Source organism: Rhinoderma darwinii, chromosome 5, assembly GCF_050947455.1.
Source record: "Rhinoderma darwinii isolate aRhiDar2 chromosome 5, aRhiDar2.hap1, whole genome shotgun sequence".
Taxonomy (NCBI): domain Eukaryota; kingdom Metazoa; phylum Chordata; class Amphibia; order Anura; family Rhinodermatidae; genus Rhinoderma; species Rhinoderma darwinii.
In genome coordinates, this window is record NC_134691.1 from 334,338,905 (window position 1) to 334,351,578 (window position 12,674).

Below are 12,674 nucleotides of genomic sequence, written 5' to 3' on the forward strand. Positions count from 1 at the left end.
ATAGAAAAGATGGAGGTTAATGAGGCGGAGGGCACAGCAGGGACACCGCTTATAACATCTGGTGGCGTCCCTGCAAAGGTGCCTGATGATGCGGAGACTGAAGCAATGTCTAATCAAACAAAATGTACAGCAAAAATCCATAACATAGAACCAGGCCTGGCCAGAAGGATGACTGCAGGGGGACCTGGTGGGTTAAATGAAAAAGTTGCGGCTGTGGATGTGAAAACTGCTGGGGGTATGCAGGTGTCTGTAAATAAAGTTGCTGGAGTGTCTGCTGGTAATGGGGTGTTGAGTGCTGTGTCTGTGGGTGGTGGGGATGGGGTATCAACCAGGGGCAATGGGCCTGGCGCTCCTCTTGCTGTGACATCCGGCAGGTCTTATGCTGGTGTGGCAGCGGGGGGACAGCGGGCCCACCCATCTTCATCCTCAAGGTACGGGGACGGTAACTTGCAACAACGTCTCTTGGACGCTTTAAGAGAGGGAAAGCAAACCCTAACCATAGGGGGAGTGCAGAAGGACCTGTCTTTCTGGATAGACAGATATGGTCTAAATGCCTTCCGAGAGCAACGAGGAGATCAGTGGTCGCTCCCAACAGCCGGGCAGGCTGTAGCCAGGAGGAATGTGGTCCGTCTCCGGTGGCGTGGCAATGATGTGTGCCCTCCCAGAAAGAGGGTGGTGGAGCTGCTGCTGGGGATGGGCTTCAAGGCGAGTGACATCTTTGCCTTGATACATCCTCATGGCTCGGTCGAGTTTGACATCAGCTTTGTTCACCTAGGGGGCCTTGAGGTCTTCTGGGGGAACTACGATCTGATGAAGGACGAGCCTGGCTGGCGAGACTTTGCTGCACAAGCAATTTCTCGCCAAAGTGGTCCCAAGAGAGTGACCGTTCTTACCCGTAACGAGTCACTCTCTTGTATTGATATCATGACCTGGTTGGGAAGGTACGGTGAGGTAGTAGAGATGCCACGGAAGAACATGGATGAGTTTGGCATCTGGTCAGGGGCCTGGACGTTCATGGTTAAACTAAAGCGTCTGGGACAGACGGTGTCCCACATGCCATCGTCTGCTTTCCTGGGAAGAGATCGGATCCTTGTCTTCTACCAGGGGCAGCCGAAGTTGTGTCACCGGTGTGGCGACCCCTCACATTTGAGTGCAGGCTGCAAGGTGCAGAAGTGTGCTCATTGTGGGGGGATTGGTCATCTAGCCGCATCGTGTGACCGTATTCGCTGCAACCTGTGTGGTGACTTAGGCCACCCGTTCAGTCGGTGTCCTCGCTCTGTTGTCAATGCTTGTTCCAAACCTGCGGAGGATGAAAGGAGGGAGGCCTCCGTGGGTGAGGGTGCGGGCAGGGACGATGGGGCACAGGGGCAAGGGAAGAATGCAAAGAAGGGTCCCCCTTCTCGCCAGAGAAGGGCGGAGAAGCGAAGGAAGGAGAGGATTTGGAGGGCGCTCCAGGAAACTGGGACGACCTCTGATTCGGATCTGGATGCCCCCCCTGAAGCTGATGCCCCTGGGGAGGCCGAATTGAACGGGGAGATGAGGAGGATCCAAAGGGAGCAGAGGGCTGAGGACTCTCAGTCCTCCCACTATGAAAGTGTGGGAGAGGAAGAGAGGACTCAGCCTACAGCAAAAGGGACACCGGGCAAAACCCAAGGGCCAAATACATCTGGCCCCGCCCTGGCCCAGGAAGGTAAATCCTGTACCTCCCTGGTGCGCTCTACTGATCGATACCATGCTCTCGTGGACATTCCAGCCTCTCATACTAAGAGGGAGGGCATGGTAGGGCACCCTAGAGTCGTTGAGCCTCCCCTGCTGCAGGGGCCGTTGCCCCCAGAGGGGGAGGTTGACCCGGAACTTGGGGATGAAGATGGGAATAGGGTGGTGAGTATGGACTCCTCAGTTTGCAAGAAGCGAGGCAAAGAAGGGGGGTCCTCATCAGATAGAGGGGGGGGTGGGAAGAAGAAAGCCGTCTAACTCAAACATCCATGATGGCGGCACCCACTCCGTTGACGCTGGCATCAATTAACGTTGCCAGCATTAAGTCAGATAGGGCGAGATTTGCAGCCTTTGATTTTCTTGGCCGAGTTGAAGCCGACATTTTGTTTTTGCAGGAGACCAGGCTGTCACTTTTGGCAGACGTCGTTAAATCTAGGAGGGAGTGGCGACGCGGGCCCTCCTACTGGTCTCTTGCGGCTGAGCCCTATAGCGGAGTGGCGGTCCTTTTCACCGCACCGGTAACATGCCGACGGATGATTGAGTTAGAAATGGGGAGGTGCTTGATCTTAGATGTCCTCATGAGGGGACAGGAATTAAGACTAATCAATATATACGGACCCCAGAGCAAATGGGACCGTAAAAGTCTCTTCATGAGGATTAAGCCTTTCCTTTTTTCAGGTCGACAAGTTATCTTTGGAGGGGACTTCAATACTGTCGTGAGGCCCCGAGATAGAGGAGGTTCCGGAGATAAAAAATTGACCTATGATAGTGTAGCATTAAAAAATATAGTTAGCGATGCTCGCCTTGTGGATATCCACATCAGGCATACCCCAGGCCACTCGGGTTTCACCTATCGTAGAGGTAGTTGTAGGTCTAGGATAGACAGGTTTTTTTTGAAGGAGGAAGCCATCTCTTCACCAGTGTCCGTTGTTGAGGTGGAGTTCTCCGATCACTGTATGATTATTTTCTCTTTGAACATTGCAGAGTCCCTCCAGATGGGAAGAGGTATATGGAGGCTGAATTCTACTCTCTTGGAAGAAGCGGAGATAAGACAGGCCTTTGAGGATTTGCTTCAGAGCCAGGTTCCTTTGTTGGATCTCAGTGGTACTAAGTCTGAGTGGTGGGAGTTGTTTAAAGTCCGGGTGGCAGGATTTTTCCGCAGGCTCTCAAGCCTCAGGTCCATGAGTAGGTACCGCCTATATCAGGAACTGAGGAGGAAACTCGAACATCTGGTCTCAACCGGGGGTAGTGGGGAGGAGATCTCCGTGGTGAAAGCTTTGCTCAGGAGGTGTCAGTATGATAGGCACACATCTTTAGTTCTTGAGAGGGATTTCGGGAGGTACCGCTCGCCCGACCCCTACAGGAACTGTAAGATGTCAGTGAGTCGTAAGGTTGTGACAGGACTGATTGATAGTACAGGATCTCTGAAGAGATCCAAATCAGGGATCTTGGAGGTCGTCAGATGCTTCTACTCGCACCTCTTGGGGAAGCAAGATCCAAACCGAGACGAGATGTCGGCTTTCCTGGCTGAAACCATCCCTGAGCCAGTGGTAGACCCCTCTCTCGGTGTTTTCATAGACTCGATCAAGGAAGAGGAAGTTGGATTGGCGATTGATGGGCTTGCCCTCAAAAAATCGCCAGGGCCGGATGGCTTAACATCCGAGTTTTATAAGACTTTTAAAGGAACCCTAGTTCCCCTCTTGACTGAGGTGTTTAATGAGTGCCTTTCCTCGGGTACTTTGCCAATGTCAATGAGGAGGTCGGCCTTGATCGTTTTATCGAAGGGTAAAGACTCGACCCGTATTGAGAATTGGCATCCCATAGCGCTGCTCAATACGGACAGAAAGGTTCTCGCAAAGGTGCTGTTTAATCGGCTGGTGAAGTTTGCATCCCGGCTCCTTTCGCCGGTCCAGCATTGCTCTGTTCCAGGCCGCAGCACATTTAGTGCTGTCCTCAGTGTCAGAGAGGCAGTGGAGCAGGGAAATTCTGGTCGGTGGGAGGGGTACATCCTGTCCTTGGACCAGGCCAAGGCTTTTGACCGGGTGGACCGCGAGTACCTCTGGTCGGTCCTTCTGAGGTACGGCCTACCGGGGGGGGTTGTCAATTGGCTACAGACCTTATACACTGGGGCTGAGACTTTTGCGCTGGTGAACGGTTGGGTTGGAACACCCTTTGAGGTTGGGTCTGGTGTCCGCCAGGGTTGTCCCTTGAGCCCTTTGCTATATGCGTTCGCAATTGATCCTTTTCTTAAAAGGATCGATCGTGGGCCATTGGCGGGAGTCGGGGCCGGCCTGGAGGGGCCGGAGGCCACTCAGAGGGTGGTTGCGTACGCAGACGACGTCTCCATTTTTGTCTCCTCGAGAGGGGAGGCAGAGTGGGTGATGTCGGAAGTGGAGCGTTACTCATTGGCATCTGGGTCCAAGATCAACCGGGATAAGTGCAAAAGTCTCTGGCTGGGAGGAGGAGATCCTGGTTTTGATCTCCCGGACACCCTTCCAGAGCCTCAGGGGTCTGCTAAGATCTTAGGAGTCGAATTTGGCCCGGGTGATTACTCCAAGAAGAACTGGGAGGATAGGCTGAATCTAGTTGCCCAGAAGGTCGACCAATGGAAGGGTTGGTCCTTAACCCTGAGGGAAAGGGTTCACTTGGCCAAGGCCTACCTGGTGCCCATGTTGCTTTACCTGGGCAGTGTGTGCATCTTGCCAGAACCTCTCTGGACTCGGGTCTATAGCCTGTTCTTCCAGCTGTTATGGGGGAACAGGCTCAACCTAATCAAGAGGGAGGTTACTTACCTACCAAGGACACTAGGCGGGTTAGGTATGGTTAACCCGGTGGTGTTCCTAGTGAACACCTTTGTTAAGATCAACCTGGCAAACCTCTGGCAAGAGAGGGCTCCTTGGTGGATATCCTCCTGCAGGGGGTGGTTTCGGCCTTTCTTCCAGGAATGGGAGAGAGGAGGGCAAGTGAAAGACCTGCGTACACCTCACGGACATCTCCCGGCTTATGCCACCCTGGCGCTGAAGATTGTTCGCCGGTGGGGTCTGGAGGTGTGGGAGATCAGGACCATGTCGAGAAAATTTCTTGACAGGAGGGTCCTGATGACCCACTTCCAGAAGCCCCTGGCGCTCAAAGACTGCCCAAGTAGTGACCTCGGGGTGGGATTAAAACTTTTAAATTCAGCGAGGATTCCCCAGAAGTTTTGGGATCTGGCTTGGCGTTGCTTCCATGGGAGACTGTATGTGAGTGGCAATCTAAAGTGCAGAAGCTCTGATGATCGGGATTGCCCCCGGGAGGAGTGCGGCGGAGTGCTGGAAAGCATGGAGCATTTCCTGCTTCATTGCCCTTTCAATACAGAGGTATACAAAAGGGTGGGAGCCTCCATTGGTTGGCCAGGCCTAACCAGCCTCTCCTATGCTGGGTGGGCCTATGGAGTGTTCGGAGACCTCGGTGGTAGGGACCATTGCACCTTGTTTCTAGTCAGTATAGTGGTCAGGCACTTTATGTGGAATGCACGATGTCTAGTTTCTACCCAGAAGAAAATCCTCCTAGTGGATGAGGTTGTTAGCAATATCATGGGTGACCTGGTGAAGGTGCATTCTTTTGGAGGTCGGCAGATTGGGAGCATCCAAAGCCTCTCGTCTTTGGAGGGGCTTTTCCTTTTGGGTGCCTTAATGTGTCTGCCTTCATGAGGGAGGGGGAGTCGTCACCGGTGCTCAACTGGAGGTTGGGGTCTGTGTTCCGCTGAGGCACCAATAAAAAATATAGCGATAGGGCTCGGAATAAGGGAAAGGTGAGGGTCAGCATAGGGTCAGCTTGCAATAGGGTCAAGAAAGGGCTAGTAATAGGGTAAGGAAGGAGATAGGGCAAGCGATAGGGAGGGTGCAGCGGTGGACGTGGTACCTTGGCCTCTGGAGGGGGGCTTTCCCTTCTCTCTATCTGGTGATGGGCTAGGTAAGCACTGGAAGATTTTTGTTTTGTTTAGGATTGAAATGGCAGGAAAAAGGTTTACAAGCGACCGAACTTGGTGCTTTCGGGTACGGTGTATTTTGTATATGGTTTGGTATTTGGACAAGTTGGTGATGTGTATTGTACTATATTGTAGAAATGTTGTTAGAATAGGACATGAGGCGAGATGCTGGCTGGGGTGGTGGAGTTTAGGTAAGAAGGGTAAGGTTAGGGAAAGTCAGGAAGTGTATAGTGTGATTATAAAAAAAAAAAAAAGTTACAAAAAAAAAAGATAAAAAAATTAAATAAAAAAATAATTGGGATTAGTATTATTATATTTGGGATTGTTTTTGTTATTATTATTATTATTTTATTTGTTATTATTATTATTATTATTATTTTATTTGTTATTATTATTATTATTATTTTATTTGCTATTATTATGTTGTTTGATTATTATCATCATTATTATGTTGTTTCTTTAGGCCCTTGGTTGACGCGGGTCGGGGGATTTTCTGTTAGTACTTTTGATTACATTTATATGATGTTTGTATATATTCTAGTTATTGTTTAGTTTCGGATGAAGTGTAGATGTAAGTATATAAGAGTGGGGTGTATGTGGCCGGGTCTGGTATAGTTTTCTCTTCTCATATACAGAGATGTATATAAGAAAATTTGTTTATAAGAATTGGGTTGTGACTTTTTGGTTATATGGAATTAGTTATGTATTTGTTTTTCAGTTTATGTTTTGTAAATTTATATAAAATAAAGAGATACAGGCTGTAACTCAGGATCAGTACAGGATAGGTAATGTAATGTAATGTACAGAGTGACTCCACCAGAAGAATAGTGAGTGCAGCTCTGAAGTATATTACAGAAAGTAACACAGGATCGGTACAGAATAAATAATGTAATGTTTTTTCACATTTACTCAGCATTTTATCTAGCACTTTTTTATCTATAGATAAATTAGTAAATGGTGTTGAAAGGTAAGACATAGGTGTTAAATGGAGTTTGTCACCAGGAAACTCCCTTTTAAGCAAGAGCATCGATAGTCCTTTATTAGTAGATGCTACTGCACTTACTAAATGTTGCTGGAAATCCTTGTTCGTTCAGGGCAGCGATTTGTGCATGCTATATGAAAATAATTGTGAATATTGGTCTAATGGGCCAAGAGATGGCAAATGGTCGTGGCCGTGACTCCTTTAGGCACTAAAGTGCCATGGCTGAGATCATGTGGTGTATTTTGGCCATTTAGAGCAGGAGGCACATTATAAAGCATGCACTTAAAAATGGCACCCTGAAGTAGGATTTGGAAAGCATTCAGTGGGTGCAATAGATGCATATTTGTTGAAGGTAGATTAAATAATAATGCATTGGAAAAGCTCTAATTTTAATGTGTTTTTGCCAAACTGACAGACACCTACTAGACCATGTCTAAAAAATGGCATAATAGGAATATGACAGCCCGGTTGCAATATCTAAGACAGACAGACAGACAGACAGATTAATAGATGAGACCAACAAGGTGGTTCCCATTAGGAAATGAATAAATGCCGCCACATGTCATATTTGCATAACCGCACCCCGGCTTTACAAGGTCAAACCCATGAGTATTATGCACAATATGCAGCAGTGTAGTTCCCTACAATTTCACACACATTGGTCTTTTTTATTTTATTTTAGACAACTTACAGTACTGTGCAAAATTTTTAGGCAGTTGTGGAGAATGCTTCAAAGTAAAAATGCTTTGGCTCCGGAAATAAATGTATCGGAGTACGGGCTCATAGACTTCTTATTAAGTCCGTACTCCGATACATTCATTTCCGGAAAAAGCCGAACAGACACGAAGCGGCTGAGAACACACACAAGCGCTTCAGCTGCTTTGTTTTAGCGATTGGTGGGGGTCTCAGTGCTCGGACCCCCACCAATCCAAACTTCTGACATGTCACTATGACATGTCAAAAGTTTGTTAAACGTTTAGTTACCCTTTAATCATACATCTGACTATAATCCTACAAAATCCATGACTTTGTGCACGTGTACGTGGAAGAATTGATTCTGTTTTGAAGGCAAAGGGTGGTCACACCAAATATTGATATGATTTAGATTTCTCTTTGGTTCATTCACTTTTAATTTTGCTAATTAATAAAAAATAAAAATAAAAAGCTGGATAAAAACGATTGTACGGTACTGTATATCACTGACACATACCTGTCACATTGTACTCATAATGGAAACAGTTCTTGTTCAAGATGCAAGGCTCGGTTTCGGTGGCAATATGGCAGGCTTTGCCTTCTGCGGCCTGTCGGATGGACACTGCTGACCGTTCTCGAAAGCCTTTTCCATCACAAGGCTGGAAAACAGTAAAGCAAACATTTTTCTTGATAAATGACACTAGGTAAAAATTTCAATACGGTGAACATGGCAAACACACGAGGCCTTTCAATTACCAGCAAGCGCTTTTCTTCTGCGTCTGCAAACAGACATCACACATTAGACAAGCAAATTAAGCAAACAACAATCTGAAGCTCAAGCAGAGAATTAAAATACTAAACGTGTCATTATGAAGGCTGGAACTACATTTGCATAATAATGAAGATCTCGTAGACATAATCACGGTGTTTAGCCAAGTTTGCATCTTCATTGTCATCTTTTAATTATCTGTATTACGGCGCTTTCCACTGTTCTGTACCGTGATACCCCTGCCAGGGCCGTGCACTCACCTAGATCTTTACATACTAAGCATGCTCTGTGTCACGTGTACATTTTACTGTGCTGGTAAGGGGAAGAGGAGCTGATCTGTCCTGATCATCTATTGTCACAATTGAGTTTTTCTATGTTATCTGCTTCCAGCTTTATGGGAGAGTGTAGTGAGCATGCTCTGTGTCGAGGTTGCTGTACTGGAGAGGAGGAGCTGAGCTGGCCTTTCACCTATTGTCAATGGTGTGTTCCTATGTTATCTGCTTCCAGGTTCATGGGAGAGTGTAGTGAGCATGCTCTGTGTCATGTGCAAAGGTTACTGTACTGGTAAGGGGAGGAAGAGCGGAGCTAGACCTTTTGCATATTGTCAATGGTGTGTTCCTATGTTATCTGCTTCCAAGTTCATGAGAGAGTGTAGTGAGCATGCTCTGTGTCATGTGCAGAGGTTACTGTACTTGTAAGGGTATGTTCACATGGCAGCGTCCGTAACGGCTGAAATTACGGGGCTGTTTTCAGGAGAAAACAGCCCCGTCATTTCAGCAGTAACGGCATGTGCAGGCGCTTGAACGCTGCGTCCATTACGGACGTAACTGGAGCTGGTTTTCCATGGAGTCCATGGAAAACGGCTCCATTTACGTCTGAAGAAGTGACAGCACACTTCTTTGGCGCGGGCGTCTATTTACGCGACGTCTTTTGACAGCGACGCGTAACTATACGCCTCGTGTGAACAGACAAACGTCAGCCCATTGCTTTCAATGGGCAGATGTTTGTCAACACTTTCAAGCCGTAATTTCGGACGTAATTCGGGGGTTAAAACGCCCGAATTACGTCCATAAATAGGCCGTGTGAACATACCCTAAGGAGAGGAGGAGGGTTGAACAGTACCTATCATCTGTTGTCAATGGTGTGATCCTGTGTTATCTGCCACCAGCTGTATCATTGAGGTGTTTTTTTTCCACCAGAAACAGCGCCAATCTTGTTCAAAGGCTTTGCCTGGTAATACACAGACATTACAGCTCCCATGGGGGTTGTCTTTCAGCGTTCCCAGACTCCTGAATAAAAAATCTGTCTAGTTATGCAGATACATCCCCAACTTGCATAACCATAAATTACTAGGCAGATTTATTAAAAAGAAGAATAAAACAACTATAAAAAGTGGGATGACAAATCCCTCCTGTAGCTGGAATGTAAATGTCATTGGTCGTCACCAAACTTTTTCAGGAATCAATATAACTAAGAAATACCTGAACAGAAGTGGACAGAAGAGGACGACTACAGGGCAAATGTGGGATCATGCTTGTTTTTATTATAATAAAGCACTGCCTGCTCTTAGCCTACGTTCACACAGGGCAGATACGCTGCGTAAAAGTACACAGCATATCCGTGCTGGAAATTCCGGTCGAAAAACCGTACCAAGTTGTGGTGCAGTTTTTCAGCCAGATTGTCCGCTGCGGAAAAAGGTTAAAAAAAAATTATACTTATCCATAGTCATGGCGAAGCGCTCTTCTAACGTCCTGCAGCTCGCCCTTCTGGGATGACGATTCATCCCATGTGACCGCTGCAGCCTGTGATTGACTGCAGCAGTCACATGGGATGAAATATCATCCCAGGAGGCCGGCCGGGATGCAGAAGCAGAGACGTCTAGGTAAGTATAAGTTTTTTTTTTTTCGTAGTTGCGATTTTTGCGGCGGAATCACAGATTTTTTTGCAGGTTTTACCTCCCATTGAATTAAAGGGGAAAACCTGCAACAGAAATCCAGCGATTCCGCAATATTAATTGACAATCTGCAAATTAAAAAAACGCACTGCAGGTCAATTTATGAGCGTTTTTTAAGCTTATTTTTTCGCATTGCGTGGAGATTTGTTCAAATCTCATCCACTCTGCTGCTACTGATTTTCTGCAACGAAATCTGTTGCGGAAAATCCGCAGTATTTACCCTACATGTGAACATACCCTTAAAGGGACAGCTCACTTTACTAATAAAGAGCAATGTGTAGCTCATTGCTGTAGTCAATATTTCTCCTTGTTCATCTAATATCCAGTCTGCCTTCCGGTAAAGGTATTTACATACTAATTACACTTCGTTCATGATGTACCTGAAATAACGGATTGTATGGCGACAATAGAATAATTAGTATTCTACCAAACAGCCATTGTCTGAAATCTAATTAATGTCATTATCCTTTGTAGTAGGAGAGATGAATATTCAATCCAGAAGATGTTACTGCCGCTGTGGAACGTATTCAGCGAAATGATACATATTCCTAGTCTTTGAGTATTATAAGGGCACAATGGCACCAGAACAGCGTGATCTGAAGAATGGCGCCATTTATAAATCTTGTCGTCCTGATGAACTGAAATAGTTGATGCTAAGGTTCTATTCACATTTTACGAAAGTCGCAGTAATGCTACCACAACTGGTGCTGTGGATCCTTCACCTAAGTCTACTCTACCATTATAAGCCATTGTACAGTGTGACCTATAGTTATTTCCTGTGAGTATATGTATGCATTGGGGCATTTTTATTTTGATCCGGGCCCCATCCTTAGTGTACCCCTTGTTGTAGAAGTTTAAAATGTATGTTCAGCTTTAAACAACATTTTACAATTTATATACTGTATAGAATTAATCTGCATAAAAACTTGAGTCACTGTGTACACTTATCTCAAACTGATCCTGAATTACAGCCTGTATTATACTCCAGAGCTGCACTCACTATTCTGCTGGTAGAGTCACTGTGTACATACATTACATTACTTATCCTGCACTGATCCTGAGTTATATCCTGTATTATACTCCAGAGCTGCACTCACTATTCTGTTGGTGGAGTCACTGTGTACATACATTACATTACTTATCCTGTACTGATCCTGAGTGACATCCTGTATTATACTCCAGAGCTGCACTCACTATTCTGTTGGTGGAGTCACTGTGTACATACATTACATTACTTATCCTGCACTGATCCTGAGTTATATCCTGTATTATACTCCAGAGCTGCACTCACTATTCTGCTGGTAGAGTCACTGTGTACATACATTACTTATCCTGTACTGATCCTGAGTTACATCCTGTATTATACTCCAGAGCTACACTCACTATTCTGCTGGTGGAGTCACCTTGTACATACATTACATTACTTATCCTGTACTGATCCTGAGTTACATCCTGTATTATACTCCAGAGCTGCACTCACTATTCTGCTGGTAGAGTCACTGTGTACATACATTACTTATCCTGTACTGATCCTGAGTTACATCCTGTATTATACTCCAGAGCTACACTCACTATTCTGCTGGTGGAGTCACCTTGTACATACATTACATTACTTATCCTGTACTGATCCTGAGTTACATCCTGTATTATACTCCAGAGCTGCACTCACTACTCTGCTGGTGGAGTCACTGTGTACATACATTACATTACTTATCTCTAACTGATCCTGAATTACAGCCTGAATTATTCCACCAGCAGAATAGTAAGTTCAGCTCTGGAGTATAATACAGGATATAACTCAGGATCAGTACAGGATAAGTAATGTAATGTATGTACACAGTGACTCCACCAGCAGAATAGTGAGTGCAGCTCTGGAGTATAATACAGGATGTAAATCAGATCAGTACAGGATAAGTATGTAATGTATGTACACAGTGACTCCACCAGCAGAATAGTGAGTGCAGCTCTGGAGTATAATACAGGATGTAAATCAGATCAGTACAGGATAAGTATGTAATGTATGTACACAGTGACTCCACCAGCAGAATAGTGAGTGCAGCTCTGGAGTATAATACAGGATGTAAATCAGATCAGTACAGGATAAGTAATGTAATGTATGTACACAGTGACTCCACCAGCAGAATAGTGAGTGCAGCTCTGGAGTATAATACATGATGTAGCTCAGGGTCAGTACAGGGTAAGTAATGTAATGTATGTACACAGTGACTCCACCAGCAGAATAGTGAGTGCAGCTCTGGAGTATAATACAGGATATAACTCAGGATCAGTACAGGATAAGTAATGTAATATATGTACACAGTGACTCCACCAGCAGAATAGTGAGTGCAGCTCTGGAGTATAATACATGATGTAGCTCAGGGTCAGTACAGGGTAAGTAATGTAATGTATGTACACAGTGACTCCACCAGCAGAATAGTGAGTGCGGCTCTGGAGTATAATACAGGATGTAACCCAGGATCAGTACAGGATAAGTAATATAATGTATGTACACAGTGACTCCACCAGCAGAATAGTGATTGCAGCTCTGGAGTATAATACAAGTGTAAAGGCCCTGTTACACGGGCCAAATTAT

General features: G+C 45.8%; 1 protein-coding gene across 1 annotated transcript in view; it reads right to left on the reverse strand.

The window, feature by feature from the left end:
- The window catches only part of THSD7A (thrombospondin type 1 domain containing 7A), a 413,050-nt gene that overhangs the window by 24,353 nt on the left and 376,023 nt on the right, over nucleotides 1-12,674 (reverse strand). The window contains exon 22 of the mRNA XM_075827763.1: nucleotides 7,876-8,017. Coding sequence (XP_075683878.1) covers nucleotides 7,876-8,017 — 142 coding nt within the window. The remainder of the gene's footprint in view (nucleotides 1-7,875; nucleotides 8,018-12,674) is intronic.